The sequence below is a fragment of the Manis pentadactyla genome, chromosome 2 (assembly GCF_030020395.1).
Source record: "Manis pentadactyla isolate mManPen7 chromosome 2, mManPen7.hap1, whole genome shotgun sequence".
Lineage (NCBI taxonomy): Eukaryota > Metazoa > Chordata > Mammalia > Pholidota > Manidae > Manis > Manis pentadactyla.
In genome coordinates, this window is record NC_080020.1 from 12171866 (window position 1) to 12191838 (window position 19973).

The following is a 19973-nucleotide window of genomic DNA, read 5'->3' on the forward strand; positions in this document are numbered from 1 at the left end:
CTGGAGTGGAAGCCAAATTAGACAAGCCAGTTCTCTTCCACACGAAGTAGTCTAAAGGTATGACAGATGTACAGGTTTTTGGATACAGGCTGAGTCATAGGCTTAAGAGAGTCCAGAAAATGAATGTAAGACTGAACCCACTTTGGGAATGATACACTGTCAGTGTGTAAAAATGTAGCATTGATTTCTTTTTAGATTCTGTTCAGACATGCATCCTGCCACAAAATAATCTCTCAACTCCCCTTTCTTAGTGAGGCTAACAGACCCCAGACTATGCTGACTAAACAGAAGGGAATACATTCCCAGCAGGGGTGAGCTACTTACTGCCCACATCTCTCTCACACTATAGCAGGTCACTTTACTTTCCTAGGAGAATGGCACAAATCCTATTGCAAAGTTCTATGTTGCTTACTCTTGAATCCATTATTATCTTACAGAAATCATCAAGCATCCTTGCAAAGATTTAGCAATAAAAAATCGTACTTATAGTGATACTTAAAATAGTAAACCAAACCTGAAAACCTCTGTTAATCTGAATCTCCAAATACTTGGAATAAACTAACTATTGTGTTTTCATACAACAGAGTACTATTAAGCTCTTTGAAAACACATTTTACATCACTATTTGACACAGAAACAGTGCAAAACCTTTTTACCTCACATATCATGAATAATATAACCCTCTTCCAATTACAAGAACTACTAGACGTAACACCAACTGCTAACAGTGATGAACTCCGGTGGGCGGCACTGTGAATGCTATTTTCTTTCTTCTTGCTTATCTGTATTTTCTAACTTTTTTCCTATGAGAAGTATAAATCACTCTTGGAGTTAGAAAAACAAGCCTACAAAGTTTTTAGAAACATTCATTGTGCCCCACTCTGCCTTTTCCTCTCGACTGTCTTTCTTTCTACAGGATCACAGAAGGTTTACATGTGTTTATCTCTGAACTCATCCTGAAAGACAGAAGTCTAAACAAATCTGAGAAAATAAATGATGTATTCTGAAACCCTTTATTTGCACACCCAGTGCAAATCCCTGCTGGGGTGTTTTCCTTCCACTCCATCTCCTGCAAGAGACACCGAGTCATAAATCACGCCTGCTCTGTGCATCACCTGCTTTACAGGGGACGGTGACGGGGCCGTCAGCCAACTTCCTCACAAGGGCAACCCGATGGCTCTTTTCCTGCAAATTCACGTCACCTTTAAAATTCCCGAATGTTCTCGAGAGGGCAAGGCCCCACCCCCAGCCCAAGTCTGTGCCTACAAGATGTGTCTCCATTTTGACAAAAATAAAGAGCTTCAAAGGAAAGGGGAAAATGAGAAAACATGAAAGACAGTAGCTTTAAGAAAACAGGGGAGAGAGAACAGAGAACTTCTTGAACACATAGAAAATGGTTTATACATTGTCCACATTCCTTTGGGGAATGACAAATCCTGTAAGACTTTATGCTACATAGACTTAAACAAATTCTACATTTGGAAAATACATTAAAAGCAAAAATTTCATCCAAAACAGTATTATTACTAATAAACATGTGACTATGAATGAACTGACACTGTTAACCACATGATTTGAGAGCGTGGGTGCTGATGTTAGTCATCTGGGATAAATGGCTATTGCTTCCATGACTAGTGAGAAAATGTAATTTTTCTGAGGCTTTTATTTCCTCATTTATAAAAACAAACATAATACTTAAAAAGGACCAACAAATTAAGAGAGTCTGATTTCTGACCTCAGTGAAATAATCTGGTTATGCAGTTTAGTCTCTCTAAAGGATTCTTAGATGTAAAATCATGCCTATTACACCATCAAAAGGCTCTGGCCGCTGAGAAGAGAGTGGTGCCATCAACTGAGACAGGAAACTCAGGGATGCCAGAAGGGATGAGGAGGTGCAGAGGCAGGGGCTGCCGGTGTAGACGAACCCAGTTTACACACTGAATTTAAGGTGCCCAAAGAATGTCCCCGTGAAAAAGTCCCAGCCCTCGACAGAGCTGCCGGTCTGGGGCTCAGGAAGGGGGTCATCAAGACATGCAGACCAGGGAAGTCATTTATTCTCAACTCTGATGACTCATCAGACTCAACAGGAGCCTGTAAAAGTCCTGCAGTTCTAATGGAATTGTTCTGGGGTTGGACCTGAGAATCAGAAGCCTTTTTGTTTGTTTTTCAACAAAGATTTTATTCACATGAATGAAACTTTCATTCAACGTTTCATTTTTACCATTCAACAAACTCTTTTATTCATTTATTTATATTACTTTGAAGATAAAGTTCATATAACATAAAATTAGCCATTTGAAACTGTAACAGTTTAGTAGCATTTGGGATATTCACAGTATGGAACGACCATCACCTCTATCTAGTCCCAAAACATTTCGTCACTCCCAAAGGGAACCCCAAGCCCTTTAAAGTCACTTCCCACTCCTCTCCCCGACACCCCTGGAAACCACTAATCTGCTTTCTGTCTATTTGGATTTGCTTATTCTGAGTATTTCATATGAATGCAACCCTGTAACAGGTGGTCTTTGGGGTCTGGCTTCTTTTACCACATATGCTCTCAAGGTCCATATATCGTAGTACGTATCAGTACTTCATTCCTTTCTGTGTCTAAATAATATTCCATCGTTTGGATAGACTGCATTTTGTTTATCCATTCATCCATCATTGCACAACTGGATGGATTCCATCTCCTGCAAGATTAACTTTGGCTATTGTGAATAGCGCTTCGATGAAGATGTACATACAAGTATTTGATTGATTACTTGTTTTTAATTCTTTGGAGTGTACACCTAGCAGTGGCATTGCCGGGTCCCATGGTAATTCTATGTTTCCATTTTGAGGAAAAAAAACGTTTAAGCTCTCCAGCTGATTCAGTGCAAAGCTGGTGTTGCGAATCACTAACAGAAGGTGTGAGGCCATAGAATGCACTAGTGAGAAGGTATGGAGCAGAAATGGGATAGAGCTGAAGGCAAAACCTTGGAAATGCAGCACTTGAAAGGCTGCTGCAAAAGAGCCCGTGAGGGAGACATGTAACTGGGGAGAGGAGGCAAATGCCAGAGAAACAGGAGAATCCAAGGTCGGGCAGAGAGCCATTGATAGGAGTGTTGAGGAGGAATCCAGAGAGGAATTTAAAGTCTGTCGCATATGGCAAGATGGGGGTCACTGGGGATGTGAGGTCCACTAGCTTCACTGCAGGACTGATTTCAAGGACCTGGGGTGTACCTGAGACAGATGCAAAGAAGCAGGGGGAGTCAAGCACTGTGATAGACTCCTGTTGGTTATTTGCATTTAAAAGGCAGAGACCATGTTGTGTCTCTTTCCTACCATGACTCCTAGGAAGACACAGTCAAATATCCAGCCCACGATAAAAATTTCACTGGACTAACCGGATCACCTTAAAAATAGCACGGCCATGGCCCTGGCAGATATGACAGCAAACTGCAGCCGTGCACTGACTGCTAATGGCTCTGCTGACTGTCCCACGACCTTTCCAGATTTTTAGCTAGGAAAATATTTGGGTGTAACAATTGTATAATTAGCAAAATTGTTTGACTCTGATCTCAGCAAGATATTTTCACAGATTCTTACATTTCCCCCTCTTTTTTTTCTGCCTAAAATGGTGCTTAGTTTAAAGGTATCCATTTTTACACAATATTCACTGTTGTCTGAATCAATATTGATGGGGGAAAACACTTTATGGTTTCCCTGAGAAGTTATTTTCTGACAAAAAAATTTTTTTTCTTCTATTTTTAGAGAAAAGGGTAACTTTTACGATTACCTTTTAAAGATGAAAAGTGAGAATTCAGGTTAACTTTATATTTGAAGTCACATAATACATTTAACTTGTTTAAATTCTCAATGAATAGTAAGCACATCTAAAGTATATGAATGCTTTTTTTTCAGTATGTATTGACTTTTTAAAAATCTGAAGTCTGAGACCAGCCAAGAAATGCCTCCTAGAGCAGTAAAGTGGGACACTATCCTAGGTTCCTTTTTCAATCAGTGTTTCTAGTTTGTAGACAGTAACAGTAGTTAATTTGAAATTTCCTCTTTCTGTGCCAATTCCAGTTTGAATTCCTCCTGTGAAGTCTTTCCGTGTACAGCCTTGTGAGATGCACAAAGTGCTCTGAAAGCAGTTGGAGGAAGAAGGGGAAAGAGGTGTTTTTCTTTAGTATCAAGCACCTGGCAAGGAAAGAGCACATTCTTACAAAGGCTTGAAGGCGTTTCTGACTCCCCTGAGAACCCAAATGGCCTCGTTTGGACTTCCCTTTGAAAAGCCATGAGGTTAGAGCACTTTGGCTTTGATTTACAGTTTACCAGACGTTCCCATTGTTTCCTGTTATTTCTGGTGCCATTGCTTATTTCTGTTCACCAACAAGTCAGGGGGACGGCTCCTTGACCAAGGGGCAGCTGGCAGGCACAAGGACTTCTCACCGTGACTCCTGGCTCTGGGGGGGACAGAAACAAGCTCGAGGGCTGAGGACTTCCCAGAAATCAGGAACCACCTACTCGGCAATGTTACAACACAAAGGGGAAATTACGAGAAGCAAGAACCACTCTTTGCACCTTCTTGCCTTTTGCGTGTCCCTAGTCTAAACCACCCAGATGGAACCCGGGAGAAAGGCACAGTCTCAGCGGCTCAGAAAGGGAGCTTGTTATAGGACACCAGACACAGGGGACAAAAGAAAAAACAGATAAACTGGACTTCATTAAAATTAAAATATTTTGTTCTACAAAAGAAAAAACAGATAAACTGGACTTCATTAAAATTAAAATATTTTGTTCTACAAACAATACCCTCAAGAAAATAAAAGACAACCAATAGAATCAGAATGAGAGTATTTACAAATCATTATTTCTGATAAGACACTTTATTTCCAGAGTATATAAAGAAGTCTTACAACACAATAATAAAAAGATAATCCAATTTTAAAATGCACAAAGGACCTGAATAGATATTTCTCCATAGCCTTTATACAAATGGCTAATGAGCACATGAAAAGATGCTCAACATCATTAGCTATCTGGTAAATGCAAATCAAAAATACAATGAGACACCAGCACGTACCCACTAGGTTAACCAATGGAAAAGACAGATAACAAATATTTGCATGGATGTGAAGTTACTGGAACACTTACACGTTCCTTGTAGGAATACAAACAGGTGTAGCCACTTTGAAAACTACTGTGACAGTTCTTTAAAAGGTTAAACGGAGTTATCACTTCTAAGCCAGCACTTCTAAGCATATGCCAAACAGAAAAATGAAAACAAATGTCTACATAAAACTTTACATGAATCTTCATAGTGGCATTATTAATAGTCAAAAAGTATATATGATCCAAATATTAATCAAAATGGATAAATAAGTGGTATATCCACACAATGGAATATTATTCAGGAATAAAAAGGAATCAAGAACTGATACATTCTCAACCTGGATGAACCTTGAAAACATGATGCTAAGTGAAAGAAGCCAGGCAGAAAAAGACCACATCTGATATGACTGCATTCATATAAAAATGTCCCAAACAGGCAAATCTATAAGGACCAGAAAGCAGATTAGTGGTTGTACAGTAGTGTGTGGTTCAGAGGGTAGAGAGGATGGGGACTGACCAATAATGGATATGGGGGTTTCTCCGGGGGTAACTGAAATACTCTAAAACTGGCTGTAGAGAGGGTTAAAAAATTCTGTGAAAATGCTAAAAGCCATTGAACTATACACTTTATATGGGTGGACTGTATGGCCTGTCAATTATCTCTCAAAGTTGCGGACAACCGGCTTTTCACTTCCAGATGCTCTGGCCATTTCTCACTCTCCCAGGTCCCTCACAGCTGCACCAAGTTTCCTGACTTAAAGGTAACAAACAAGCAGCTCTCAGTTATCGCTTCAAACACATTTGAGTTTGTCGCTCACCCCATGACCCTTGAACATCCTACAAGCACAGGCACAACAAGACCCTTCCTGGGAGGCACGCCAGGTGATGTCACGAGGGCCTCCTAGTAAGGCAGAAACGGCCAGGCCATCATGTCAATGTGACAATTGCTCATTCTACAGACTGTGCCTGCCTTCACAGAGGCATTCTTAAAGGACTGACGCAGCGAGGAAATTAAAAGCATCTTCATCTCTGACTTCTGAGAAAATACCACAGAAAACACTATATAAAAGGTGTGTAAACATAAAGTACAAAAGCAGCCATAAATGAGATTATTAACCCAGTAACACGTGCTGCCCATTCAACTACGTGCCAGGCGTGCCTCAGCACAGCTTTCAGACATGGAAAGCTCTCCTCTCACATTTGAGGGTTTTTCTGAACAAGTGGGGGTGTTGCCACCCATCTTTCTAGCATCTTATTTTCTTTATAATTCTGTCCGACTTCCAAATCTCCATCGGAGCTGGGCCTTGTGTAGTCAGTGGAACCTAACCATGCCCACCCTCAAGAACCCTCCCAGCTCCCAAGAAACACCAACAAAGGCTACTGGATAGAACTTAACTCAAAAGTTGGTATAGCCTGGACCCAGCCAACATTCCTTGTTGACCAAAAAGAAATACCTGCTGTACATCAGAAAAGAGGCACCCAAATCCCGTAAGTCTTGGAAGTTGAGCTCAGCCCCCAAAACCAAGGAACCAAGCATACAGCACCCTGCTGACTTACCAGTTTATCTCCCAGTGTGAATACGACAGGACGCTCTGGCTCCTACTTTTACTTTTTTATTTTTATTGAAGTATAGTTCACATATATAACATTATACCGGTTTCCAGTATATAGTATATGACTGGACAGTGATCTACATTATTAAATGCTCACCCCAACTAACGTGGTTACTATCTGTCTTCTCAGAAGATGATCAACAAAACAATAATGCAAAAACCACTACCTGCCCTCCACAAAAGTCTGTGAATGGACACTTACATTTGTATTTGTTTAGTTTTTATGAAACTTTACCACCCGAATTCACATGCTTTTTTTAAAAATATGAACACAGGCTACAGACCCATCATATATGAGTCACGCCCAGCTATGTGTGCCTACCTGCAGCATATGACCGCTTTACACGAGAGCGCCAGATCTAGGAAGCTTCTCCTGACTTCAAAGGACAGTGCGTACTTCAGGGTGTGGCCGTCGATGATGAGGGCCACGTCGTTTTCCTTGCCAAGCAAATTCCCAAGGTCAGTGCAGTGCTGCGTAATGGCTGCCCTTGTTGCCTGAAACGAGAGTGGGGTGGGGAGGGGCATATTTTTGTGTGTTGAATATATCAAAAATTGTTTGAAAAATTTAAAAACTTTTTTTAAAAACAGAAATCAAAAGTTCCTTGAAATGAGAATATGCCCATACTCATGTAAAACATACAGAGTTCACCTTGGTACACTTATACATTAAAATTTCATTTAACTGTCTTCTAGGTCTGGTTTCTGGGTGAGAACATCCCCCTGGTGATATTTATATTTGATATTTACAATAATCTATTGGGTTGCAAACTACAGGCTTACCTATAGCATCCCAATTCTTCTCCATTGGAACTCTAATTGCTAAGGTTCTAAGGTTCTTATGACTGTCTTTCTCTCCCCTCCTTTATATTACATGCATGTTATTTTCTTGGTACCCCTAGAACAGGAAACTCGATATTAAAAAAAACGCATTTTTGGGGGGGGAAAAGATAATACTGCTGGAATTTAAATGGTAAGCATTTCTCAGTTTGCACAAGGTAATTCTTAAAGCATCCAAAAGATACTAGGGGATATAAAGACAACACAAAAGATTAATTTCTATTCTCTCCTGAGATCTTCAGATTAAACCATTTCTCTCCATGAATCATCAGAATAAGAAACAAACTGATTATTTTTTCACATTACACCAAATAATCAAATTAAACTGCCAATACCTTTTAAAACATCACTACCAACCTAAATAAGGGCCTTGGTGTGATGTGTGTTATCAGATGGAATTAAAGCATAGAACCATTCTTAAGAAGAAAAAGAAATGATGTTCTAATCTTCCCAGTGAATTTATGACTATGCATAGGATATCTGGTTCAAATGTAAGAATGCAATTTCTGGCTCAGAATAAAAAGTCTGGTTTAAGTTAATCTAGGAAGCATGAAAGTCTGCTGAAATGATTCTGTCTGGACAACTTTTCTTTGGCTGTTAAATTGCATTTACATGTAATTTATCATATGACAATGTAAATTACAGTCTTAAAGAAATGCTGAATGAACAGGGGCCCTGCTACCCCTAGTTAAATGGAGGATCAGCTCCCATCGCGGAGTGAGAAATGGATTCCACTGTCTTACTGCTCTGTTTTCATTCTCAACAAGTGACTTTTGATAATATCAGAAAGATGAATTAGAGACCTGCCTGTGGTCTGAAGCCCTGTTCTGTGGTTAGATGGCCTGGGGTCTAGTCCCAACTCTCCATTTATTACCTTTGCAACCTTGGGCAAGATGCTCAACCTCCTTAAATAGCGATTTTTCTCAACAGAGCTAAAAATACCTATGGGCATGGCACCTCTGTTATGAAAAAAAGACCTGATCAGTGTAAACTGCTTGGCACATAATCAGCACTTAATAAAACCCAGTCTTCCTCCTGTTACTATATATTCATTAAGAATTTCTTCTGTCAGGGAAAATACAGAATTCTGCAACTTCAGGCAGTGAATAAATGCCATGATTGGCAATGCCTTCTTTGTCAATGTAGTAACAGAAGAATAATTGATAGAATGATGCTGTAAGAATAAAAAGTTAAATGAACTTTTATGAAAAAGAAAAAATAAAGGAAACTCTATACTTTGTATTCTTAACTGGTTGCGTAATTCTGAATCTCAAACAACACATCTATGAAAACATCTATGTTTAATCTTATCAGTGCAAACAGCCTGCCCTTTAGAATTTGGGTAGAGAGAAGAGAATTCCACCCACTTGGGGAAATCCCAGCTTGGCAGCCTGGATGTGTTCACCACAGAGCTCAGACAGGTCTGAGCAAACCTGAAGGGTGTGTCTGCAAGGGGCTGATACACAGTGGGCAGAAACACCTCCTCGGAAACACTTCCCCAGAGGGATGAGGCAAGGTACGCAGATGCGGTCCACAGACTGTGTGCCGATGCCGTCTGGTCTACAGAGTCCTGCCCACTGGCCTCCACTCCCACTGGCCTCCCGCTGGACCCATAGAGGAAAAGACTGAGGAAATCAAGTCCTTGAGATGCACAGACCTTGTCTGTGGTTTCCTTAGGGGGCCCCACACAGGAGGGCTGGGCAGGGTGAGGAGTATTCCAAGGGAAGGTTCTCTACCCGGGGCTGGGGCTGGAGAATGTACGACAATAGACAGAATGCCAAGGGCTCATCTTCCTCAGCCAGAGGAGGAGTGGTGGGGCCTCAAGTCTGGGCAGCGGACCACCTGCCAGTGTGTGAGCCTCTGGGGCGCAAGTGGGGAGGGCGTCAAGCTGGAGATACCAATGGCAGAGATGTGGGTTCCTGAGACAGACACAATGGCCCCGTCTTCTTTGCCAAAAAAATGCAGAGGAAGGACCCAAAGGGGAGCTGGAGTTTTGTCAGCCGCCAGCAGGGGCAGAGAGCAGCATGCGTGCCCCTCTTCCTGGGGGCCTCTTGCCAAGCCCCTGCCCACTGTGGCCCGGGCAGCATGAGTGACACTGAGCTGAAATACTTTCAAGTGGAGCTGTGGACAGAGCTTTGGCCTGAGTGCCTATGTGCCCCAAATTCATACACTGAAGCCCTGGCCCCCAGGGTGATGGCTTCTGGGGGTGGGGCCTTTGGGAGGGGGTTAGGTCAGGAGGGTGGAGCCCTCAAAATTAGTGCCCTTATAAGAAGAGACAGGAGAGTTACTTCCTCCTCTCCTTCCTTCCCCAAATCTCCCCACCTGCCAGCCACAGCATGAAGGCAGCGCCTGCCAGCCAGGAAGCAGGCCCTCATCCAACACCCTGATCTTATTAGATGTTCCAGCCTCCAGACCAGGAGGAACACATTTCTGTTGTTTAGGCCACCCCGTCGATGGTATATTTGTTCTCCAGCCTGAGCTGAGACAAAAGGCCACCCCTTGAGCCCACAGGTGATGCAGTACTGTTCTTGGCATAACGGATATGGAGATGAAAAGACATGGTCTGCAATCACAGCAGCATGAGGGCACCTTCGCGCAAGCAACAGCTGCGACCATGTTTACTATCTGGAACAAGCCTTCTAATATAATGTAGCGACCGCACTGACAGATACATGCTAGTATGGGCCATGGAAGAGAAGGCGCTAATGCAGAGAGGAGGCGGGAAGGCAGGTCAAGACCTCCTGGAGCAGGGGATGCCCGTGGGAGTGAATGCAACGCACTGGCTGTGTTCAGCTGCAAACTAAAGGTACGTGGTGGCCGTGCCCTCCACTTGCAGAGAGAGCACCGAACATGACTGAGTTACACGATATCGTGTTTATATTTCATTGACCAGGTACTTTCTCATACACTGTAAATAGTACATTAATAGATAGCTTTCTCGTGCACAAAATGGATTCAGTTAAGCTGTTCCATGAATCAAAACTAATATAATCAACCGACCAAAATATAGTTACTGGAGTACCTACTAAGATTCCAGGTGATAGGAAAAAAAAAAAAAGATACCAAGAATACATGTTCTATGCTGTCTACCCCCAAAAATTTTACAACACAACTGGTGCGGCAAATACACAAAATTAAGAATGAAATCATGCAAACCTAACATTCTCCTTCTGGGAAGACCCCAGAGAGCATCACCGTCACACATGAGGCTGCTCTGGCTCATTTGTGTGGTTGCTGGGAGTTATATTAGATTATTAATTTGAGGAGCAGAAACTCCTTCGCCAGTCTCTGATCATGCTGACCCACAGCACTTGAGCAATAAATACACTGACTTCATAAGTGAATCAATGTGTCTTGATTCTAAACATATACTGTAATATCTCTAAGAGATCTTGGCAGGGCTTAAAGGCCTCTTATTTGTCTGACTTCTTTGTGGGCTATTCAGCCTCCACAGTACATCTTTCCTTACATTTTTCTTGACGACGATTGGTTCTTGACCCTTCTTACTTCTTGTATCCTGGCCTTTTCCCTTCCACGTCCTCCTAACCTCTTCCTTACCTGAATCACCCTGTCTCTCCTCCCTCCATCTGCTCGGGATCACACCTTTGTCTTTGAAATTGAAAACCTTTCCTACCACTAAAACCTTTCCAGATCCACCCTTCCAGCTCCACCCTTGACTTGTCTCCAGCCTCTCCTGGTTTTATTTCCTACGTTTTCAGTGCCCACTCGGCAGTGATCTTTGATCAAACCCAGACAAGCTGGGCTCATGGCACACGTGCAGCAGTATGTAGGTCCCTTGTGCGCAGTTCTCAAGCAAGCCAACTGAAGGCATTACTATCACAAACAGCTCCTTATTCTCAAATGGACTATTATTCAAAAGTCTATTTGTAAGTTAGTTATTGGGCACTTACAATCTATTTTCCCAAAGGAACGATGTTACAAACTGCGGTTGGATGCCAGGGCCTGTTAATGCCTATTTAGCTTAGTTGCTAAAATTTATACTATAGTTCCTTATTTTAATAAAAAACCAATTATTGAAAGTCACAATAGACTTAGCTGTTATGAGGGGCACAGGGATTTGGGGCCAAGAGTTTCATTTCCAGAAAGATACAAAACATTCCAAACCCCTTAATTAGAATTCTCCTGTTAGGTGTTGATACTAAAAAATTCATTTCCAGCTTTTCATGCATGTTCTAATTTTATTTCTTTTCAGCATTAAAAACAGATGATTTAAAATGAAAAGTGAGCAACTACAACTAACGATGCACCCCTGGTCAGGCCAACACTCACCTTTTTCCCATTTGTGCTGCATTGTTGACCCCTGTGTTTCTTTTATCAGTAAGGTCAGCATTTGCCTTTGCACTTGTAGTTTTTTTAAATAAAACTATATAAATATCCGAGAGAGTGCTACCCTGTGGTCTCAGAAGATGCTTGCCTACTTGCTGAGGAACAGATCAGAGGTTCCTCTGATGGTCCTTGAAGCACAGCTGAAGCACAGCCAGCTGAACCCAGGAGCAGACGGGACCTGAAAGGCAGTTCTACTTTTAATCACTCTGGACTTAATCCACAAGCCAGGAAAGGAAAACTGCTAGAACCTGGATGCCTATCTACAAATCTGCAGACAGCAGGAGTCTTTCCTCCGCGTTAAACAGCTCCTGCCACACTGAAATCTGTGCAGGCAGGTGTCCTGCTCGCTCCCCAAGCGTGGCGGTGCCGTGAGGAATTTCTTAGACGCCGCGGTAGCAGCCGCCGCCTCGGCACCACTTTGATGTTCTGCAAACTCCAAGGGGCCCAGAGCTGATGATGCCGACAGCCAGGGTGGTTCGAGTTTCATGAGCAGCAATTCAACTAAGTCACACTTAGCTTTCAAGTTCAAGAGTAAACCCCCTTCTCCTAAATTAACCTTGGGCAGCAAGTGTCTAAGGATAAGGATCCTCCCCTAGAGGATGGGTTCACAGTGGTTTTGCTGTTTTTTTTCCATTCCATCCACCCATTTTCTTGTCCATGCCAACTGTCAGGTGCATCTGTTCTCTCCCGTTCTTCTCTTCACACCAGGGACAGCTGCATTCACCATGCGCCCTCCACTTCCATTTTTTTTTACTATCATTTTCACTTTTAATATAATCACACCTCTTTCTTGACAGCATGAATACTCTCCTGCACTTATGGACCTTAATGGGTGTACAAGTTTAAGACAAAGCACAAATTCAGCAAACTCATTAGAGGCTAATAATGAGGGTCAAGGCTGAAGCCAAGATAACTTCACATGGCCACACAAGACAGTCTTGTGTAGGGTAACAACCACCACAAACACAGGCCAGCCCCAGGAACCTCTCATCAGGGAAGCCGGGCTACCCTATTTTTGAATGACTGTGCTACAATTTGTTTATCCATTCACCCATTATTACATATCTGGGCTGTTTCCAGTTTTAGGACTTTATGAAGAATTCTACCGTAAGTATTTGTACACTATTCTGTGTGGACAAACATTTTTATTTCTCTTGGATAGATACTGAAGATTAGACTTACTGTGTCATACCATATGTAGAGATACATCCAGGGCAAGTGCATGTTTAACTTCACAGAAGCTAGGAGACTGTTCCCCAGAATGGAGACACCACTTCGGGTTCTCACCAGCCCTGTCCAACTGCACAGATTACACCTCACCCTTGTCAACACTTGCATTGTCGGCCTTCTAAATTCCAGCCATTCTAATGGGTATGTAGTAGCTTTCACTTGCATTTCCCAAATGACTAATGGTAGTGAATATCTTTCAATGCTTAATGAATTACATGAATTTACACTTGCTGGGATTTCAAGACATACAACCAAGTAAAGTAGAATAATTCAAAGAGTACACCAGGGACACTTTTGTGTAGGGTAATAAACCACATACAGGCTAGCCCCAAGTTCTCTCTTCAGGGAATGACTCCGTATTTTTCAGTTTCTTCTTTTCTTTTTAAATCTCACATCTCTCAAAGAGCCTCCTTTCCCTGAAAAAGCATTCTAGGTAGTGTAAGAAGAGAGATCTGACAAGTGGGGTACACAAATTGATTCACTTAGACATCAGAGCCTAGGAAGTTTGAAAACTTTCAGTCACCACTCTTCACTGAAAGAAAATTTGACTAACACTTGTGACAGAGCTCAAATCATTGAGGTTAATAAAGTTCCCTGAAAATATGTATTTTTCACTCCTTAAAAGATTGTAAATAGCAAACCTGATATGCTTAATTAATTTTCTTCCAAAACACCAGATTTTGATTTTAGTACCAGGAATCCTCTTACATGTTAAATAAATAGGCTCTTAAGTAGTTGTGCATAAGATCTCAAAAATAATTTATATGCTTTAAGAACTATTTGCTATTGCTATTTGAACCTTGACTATGGATCCTTTTTTTTTGCAGTTTTTTAGAATGTGGAATTTTTCTTTAAGTAGATAACCCTTCTTCTGTAAGAAAATGATTTCAAAGTATGACCCTCCTGTAAGAAGAATGTGAAAAATCATCATCTGTAAGTGATCACTCGGCCGTGTATAAAGTGACTCTCCATAATTCCATGGAACAGTTGCTTGTTACACATTTGTCCAGATTGGATCTCTGAAAGTCACTGTGTATTTCAGAGACAGAGTTGAATCACTGCTATATTTAATATCACCACACTAACTCGTAATAATTTTACAATGAACGTAACAACTTTAGCTGCTTTACTTAATTTCCTGACCTAAGGATTTAGATTTTTAACTTTTAACATATCAAAGATATACCCATTGTGCTTACTATTTCTAATCTCCTTGATTCTTGGAGGAATTAAAAAGTGCCTGAACCAAACGCAATGAGATTGAGTTTATAAATTTAAAAAGAAGCTACTCCAGAATATGATCTCTAGACTAAGTTTGCAGTTTTTAATGAACATGTGGTTAAGTATGTCAGGTAAATGTTAACAAAGGAAGCCAAAGAGCACTATTAATTTCACACAAAAGGGTGAAATATCAACTGCAAATGAAATATCTCCCATTTGGCTCACAGTGACAAATGCTAGTATCTGTTATGTCATGATAGGAAGCACATTAGAAATAGCACAAAGTCATTTCAACTCTTTATTTGCTTAATGATAAGACCAGTTTCTTGAAAAACATATGCTAACTTTTTGAACAACCTTTACAGGTGCCATGTAAAAGAATGAACATAATAATCTTTATTAGTGCAGCCATTTCACTTACTGCTTCTAAAGTCTTCTTGACTCTTAAAGCTGTTACAGTGTGCCCAGACTGTGTTTAGATTTGGGCAAACAGCAAATGAGAAGAGTAAAAAAATTTCTGAAAAAGAAACAGCAAAGGAAGATCATTAAAAAAAAAATTCCGAATGCATGCGTGGCAGAGTCAGACTGTGCAGTAGCGAGGTGAAGGTTGTAGCCATCTCTCCACTGCACAGTGGCGAGGAAAATGAGCCCCAGGGCTCACTCCTCTCCTAGTACCTATGGAAGCAAAAGTGTGGGACACAAAGGGCCAGGACTGGCCTGACTTTGGCCTCCAGGTTCCAGCTGAGCCAGCACAGGTGGTTCTGGAAAGCGCCTGCTGGTGGCACCTCCCCGGTGCCCCTGGAATCAGTCAGAGTTGTGAGGGAGCACAGAGAGAGTTACGTGAGAGGGAAGAACGGCTGGATACAAATCCTCTGCTGCGTCAGGAAAAAATCTCACAGTCACGTGGAATGCTGTTAGTACCTTCAAAACTGGCGATACTTTCTAAATGACCGTGTCCGGTTGGTAAAGTCAGTGGCATACTTGATTATATACAAACTGCAAAAATAAATAAACAAAGCCAAATAAATAAGCAGAAGTATAGAAGAAATCTCATTTCCACAGGAGGCCTCCACACTGCTGATGGAGCAAGGAGGGAATGATCACATGACCTGGCCAGAAGCCTGCCCAGTTGTGCAGTCTGTCACCAGCTGGGGCAGGTGAGGACAGGCTCTGGGTCGGGCGGGGACACCCCTGACCATTCCCTCTCCACACAGACTGGCAAGGATTCAGGGTCACGGAGAAGGAAGTATACACTGAAGTAGAGTAAGCAAAAATCCTCCTGTAAACCTTTACCTGTCATGGGCCTGTTCTGTGCACAAGCTTCTAGGGTGAGAGAGGCCCAGAGAGACAGGGACGGCAGTACAATGACACACAACAGCCTGGCAGCGGGTACTAGAGGCCCGTGGGCTGCAGCCAACCACAGGGCAGAGGTAGGAGGTGCTGGGCGAGGGGCAGCTGCTGGCCGGGAGGAAGTGTTTGGACTTCCTGCCAGAGCCTACGGGGAGCCAGCAAAGGCGTCTATGTATAAAAATGCCACATTCAATGCTCATTTGTGGAAGGTCACTGCCAACAGGATGGAAGACGGATTAGAATGAGGAAACAGACCAGCTAAGGAGCCTTCGGATGATGACATTTGACTGGGACAACAGGAACAAAACCAAGAAACACGTTAAGAAGGCATAAGGGCTGTTCACAGTGCTCGGTGAGGGAATGGGGGTCAGGGGTAAGCACCCAGCCCAGCACCAGGCAAGGGATATCGGAGGAGTCGGGGAGGGATGGGTAGCAGGTGACCGGAGGTCAGAAAGTTGAATCCGACTTTGTAGACAGTTGGCCCTTTGGTTTAAGAGCAAACTAGTGTCCCCTGCAAGACCAGTGGAAGGACCCCAGGGACCCCTGGCACTTCTCCCTAAGGACACTGCTCCTCTGAAGTCACTCCGACCACTACACCCTCCTTACCATCTGCAGAGCTCCCACTGCACATCCGGCAGCCATCCCTGGGCCTCTGCAGGATCGGATAACCTTTCAATCAGTGCTGGGTGAAGAGTGGAAAAAGAAACCATGTGGGTAGTTTCCTTACCACTCCCTCTGGGCGGAGAAAGCAAACAAACAAGTCACTCAGCATACAGCAGGTGCTGAGAAAATGCTCGCCTCTCCTTGTCTGGGGAATATTTGCTGTGTCCTGAACTCCCGACCCTGTCGGAACAATCGCTCATTGTCTGCTGTGACCACTGCTTCTCTGCTCATGCTTGTCCCTCCTGCTGTGACAATGGTCTTCTATTAAAAGTTTTTAAAGTATTTGAGACATAAGCTGGATGGACCACTCGCACATTCAGTAAGTAGTCGTGGGACGCTGGCTGTGAGGACACAGCTATGCACCAGAATGCAGGGGCCCACTCTCAGGGAGCTTCACACATTAGTAAGAGGCAGGTATAAGGCAAATCGACACCTAATACAGGTCACGAGGTGTATGTGCCAAGGAGGAAGATCAAGTGGGGGTTAGGAAGTAGGAGTCCATCAGGAACTGGACCCCAGGGGCCCCGGTCAGGAAGACCCACACTGACTCGTGGGCAGTTTACACTGAACTAGACAAATAGTTCCAACAGTTGATTTTAGTGGCCAGGAAACATGGTCAATAGGTTGAATTTAGATTAATTATTCACCCCATATTTTTTAAACACGTGTGTTTTTAGCTAAAATGTAAAAGCCAGGTTATTGCACATGAAAACTGTGATATCCACTTTCTCTCGAACAGTTACAGTACCTGGGAATCGTGGGCCCATGTTCCTGCACAACAACAGCCAGCTACCCCTGCCAAATACCCGTATGTGCCCTGCAGCGGGCCACCACGCCTCCCGGGTCCGACTGCGTCCCCAGCACTGGCATGCCAGCATCACTGGCTTTTGGGCACCCGCTGCCTTGTTTCTCTGACCCACCTCTCATTAAGGGTGGGAATAAGCATTCCTGGGGCAGGCCACAGCTTCCTGGTTTGGGGGAGCAGATCTACCTCTAGCACCCCTGTGAAGTCTCTGGCCCTGCAGGTCCGTGCCATGTCCTCTCCCCTTGGTGATCACCGTGTTCTTTCATTTCGTGCAAAGCAGGGTCCTACAAGGGCTCTCTGCCCAGCTTCTCTTCAGGGTCGTCCAGGGCTGCTGTTTAGAGGGGCAGTGCTACGTTCTTTATTCCACCTTGTTTGTGAATTGTTCAGTCCCTAAAATTAAACTAGTTATCCTGAGAGAACATACAAATTTCCATATTTAAAACCCCAGAGCTGTACAGAGGAATGAGGATCCCCTGAAGCTTCTTAAATTGCTTTCTGCAAAGATTTCACCTTTAATCTAACACTCATACACTCACACACACAGTTTCCAGGTGCTAGCATTTCTGCAGGGAAACATTGTGTCCACTTTACTATCTAAAACTTTGCATAAGACACATGCTATGTAGAGTTAGTAACTTCTAGTGTGCCCATGAGACCTTCCTTCTTCATGTACACATTTTTGACCTTAGTACTAAATGCTTGAGAGAAGAGATGAAAAGTTACTGAGAAAAAGAAATTATGTATAAGATATATATAATATATAAAAAATAGAAAACCTAAAATATTATAACTATGCAACATAACAGAAGCCACTTGTGTAAAACTTAAGAAATACAATTCAATAATCACTATATTGTCACATGTAGGTGATATTCAAAATTCTGGACATATAAAGATGGATAACCTGCCTTCCCCTTGCTTCTACCAGGGACACAGGCATGGAAAACAAAGGAGGGCAGGTGCTAATATAGAGGACTGGGGAAAAAATAATCATGTAAGTAAATAAGAAAAAAATTCTAACAGAAGGAGGAAGGAGCAGGAAGAGACAGCTAAAAGCAATAGAGACTAGCTTAGAATTGTCAACCTTTAAAGTGAGTAATAGTAGAAAACTTACTAGTAGAAAACCCAACAGAGATTGGGGACAGACAAAAGGGTGCTCCAGTGAAGAAATCAGTGCTGCAAAGGACCTGCACTGTGCTGACCGTCCTCACCCATCAGCAGGCGTAGGAAGGATGCTAGGGGTGCCTGGAAAGCTAGGCTTCAAGCAAGGGAGAAGGATCCTGGGTTAAGAAAGGTGAATCTTAGAAGAAAAATGGTACAGTGTGCAGTTCAAGGGCCTGTCCTTTGTGTATCTTTGGGGAATCTCAGCCTATTTATGATTTATGACCTTAAATATATGTTAGACTCTCATATTTATATCTCTAGGTAGAGCCTCTCTGCTGAATTCCAGACCCAAATATCCAACAACCTGACTTGTATGTCCAAGACATCCCAAACACAGCATGTCCACGCTGAGCTCCTGATTCCCTCCTTCCCAAGCCTCCCTGCATTTGACCCTTCTGGAACACTAGCAAGGAGGACACAGGGGTGAAAGCCCTTCTCCCTTTCAGTGCATGTCAACGCTATCCTGCAGGATACCCAAGCCAAAAATACTGGGACCATTTATTCCTTCTTTGCACACCCCACATAACCAACCTATGAGCTAACAATGTCTTTGTGCCTTCGAAATGCATACAGAGTCTGGCCACATCTCACCACCAGCATGCTAATGCCACCCCACCATCTAGGCTGTCACAGCAGCCCCCTAAACCTCCCTCACCCCATCCTGTGCTCTCTTCCCAATGTAACAGAGACCTGGTCACATGGAAGGCAGATTCTGTCACTGCTCCATCTCCTGAAGCTTCTGTTCTGTCCAAGTAAGAGATGAGGGCCTCACCATGCTCGGGAGGCCCAGCACCCCTCTGCTCCTGGCTCCTGCCACAGCACCCACCGACACCTTGTGCTCCTCAGCCATGCCACCCTGTCCCCTTGAAGCCATCTCCCAGGATTCCAGTGGCTCACTTCTTTTCCTGACGTCACGTGCTCATGAGATCCTCTATTTAGGATCACACTGCCCTGTGCACACTCCTCACTCCCCTTTCCTGCTTTACTACTCTCAAGACACCAGCCACACTGAATCTTCTCTAAGTTGACTCGCTACTTCACTGACTACCTGACTTCCCCACTCAAACAGAAGCTCCTGGGGGCCAGGGGTCTTTGGCTGACTCTCTCACTGCTGTGTGTTCATGCTCAGGACAGAGCCTGGCCCACAGAAGAGGTTCGAATCTTTTCTGAATGAAGTATGGCTGAGGAAAGCCAGCAGTGGGGAACTGGGACGCAAGGCCAGAGACCAGGCCAATGGCCATACGCACACTGAGGCCTGGGCTCCGAGAGTGTCAGGATTGAAGACTTTTCAGGGGTAGAATGTACAGGGTTTGGTAACAAGGTGAGGGCCACGGGAGGGGGCTGTAAACCTGAACTACAGCTGATGACCTTCATGCATATGGAAAAGGCCAGAGGAATGAGGGGAGTCGGGGAAGGGGGAGGAATGGTAGACAGGAAGAGCTCAATTTTTGTTAATTAAATGAGGTACATTAATCTATGCATTAATATGCCTCTCTCAGATATAGTCCAAAGCCTAATAAACTCCTCTAGGACAGTTTTTAAAGGTTTAAGTTTTTCCTAAATTCGGTAAGCACAAAGATTTGTCACAAAGGCTCAGATTCACTAGGTACATAGGTTACACCCTCTTCTCCAGAACAGAAGAAAAA

General features: G+C 43.2%; 1 protein-coding gene and 1 long non-coding RNA gene across 2 annotated transcripts in view; one reads left to right on the top strand and one right to left on the bottom strand.

The window, feature by feature from the left end:
* Window positions 1-19973, bottom strand: part of ATP8A2 (ATPase phospholipid transporting 8A2) — a 544332-nt gene that overhangs the window by 255142 nt on the left and 269217 nt on the right. Inside the window, exon 25 of the mRNA XM_036917383.2 lies at window positions 7033-7205. Coding sequence (XP_036773278.1) covers window positions 7033-7205 — 173 coding nt within the window. The remainder of the gene's footprint in view (window positions 1-7032; window positions 7206-19973) is intronic.
* On the top strand, window positions 16414-19251 carry LOC118928316 (uncharacterized). Its single transcript, XR_005031188.2, has 3 exons — window positions 16414-16677; window positions 18092-18157; window positions 18589-19251. It is a non-coding gene; the product is annotated as an uncharacterized LOC118928316 (long non-coding RNA).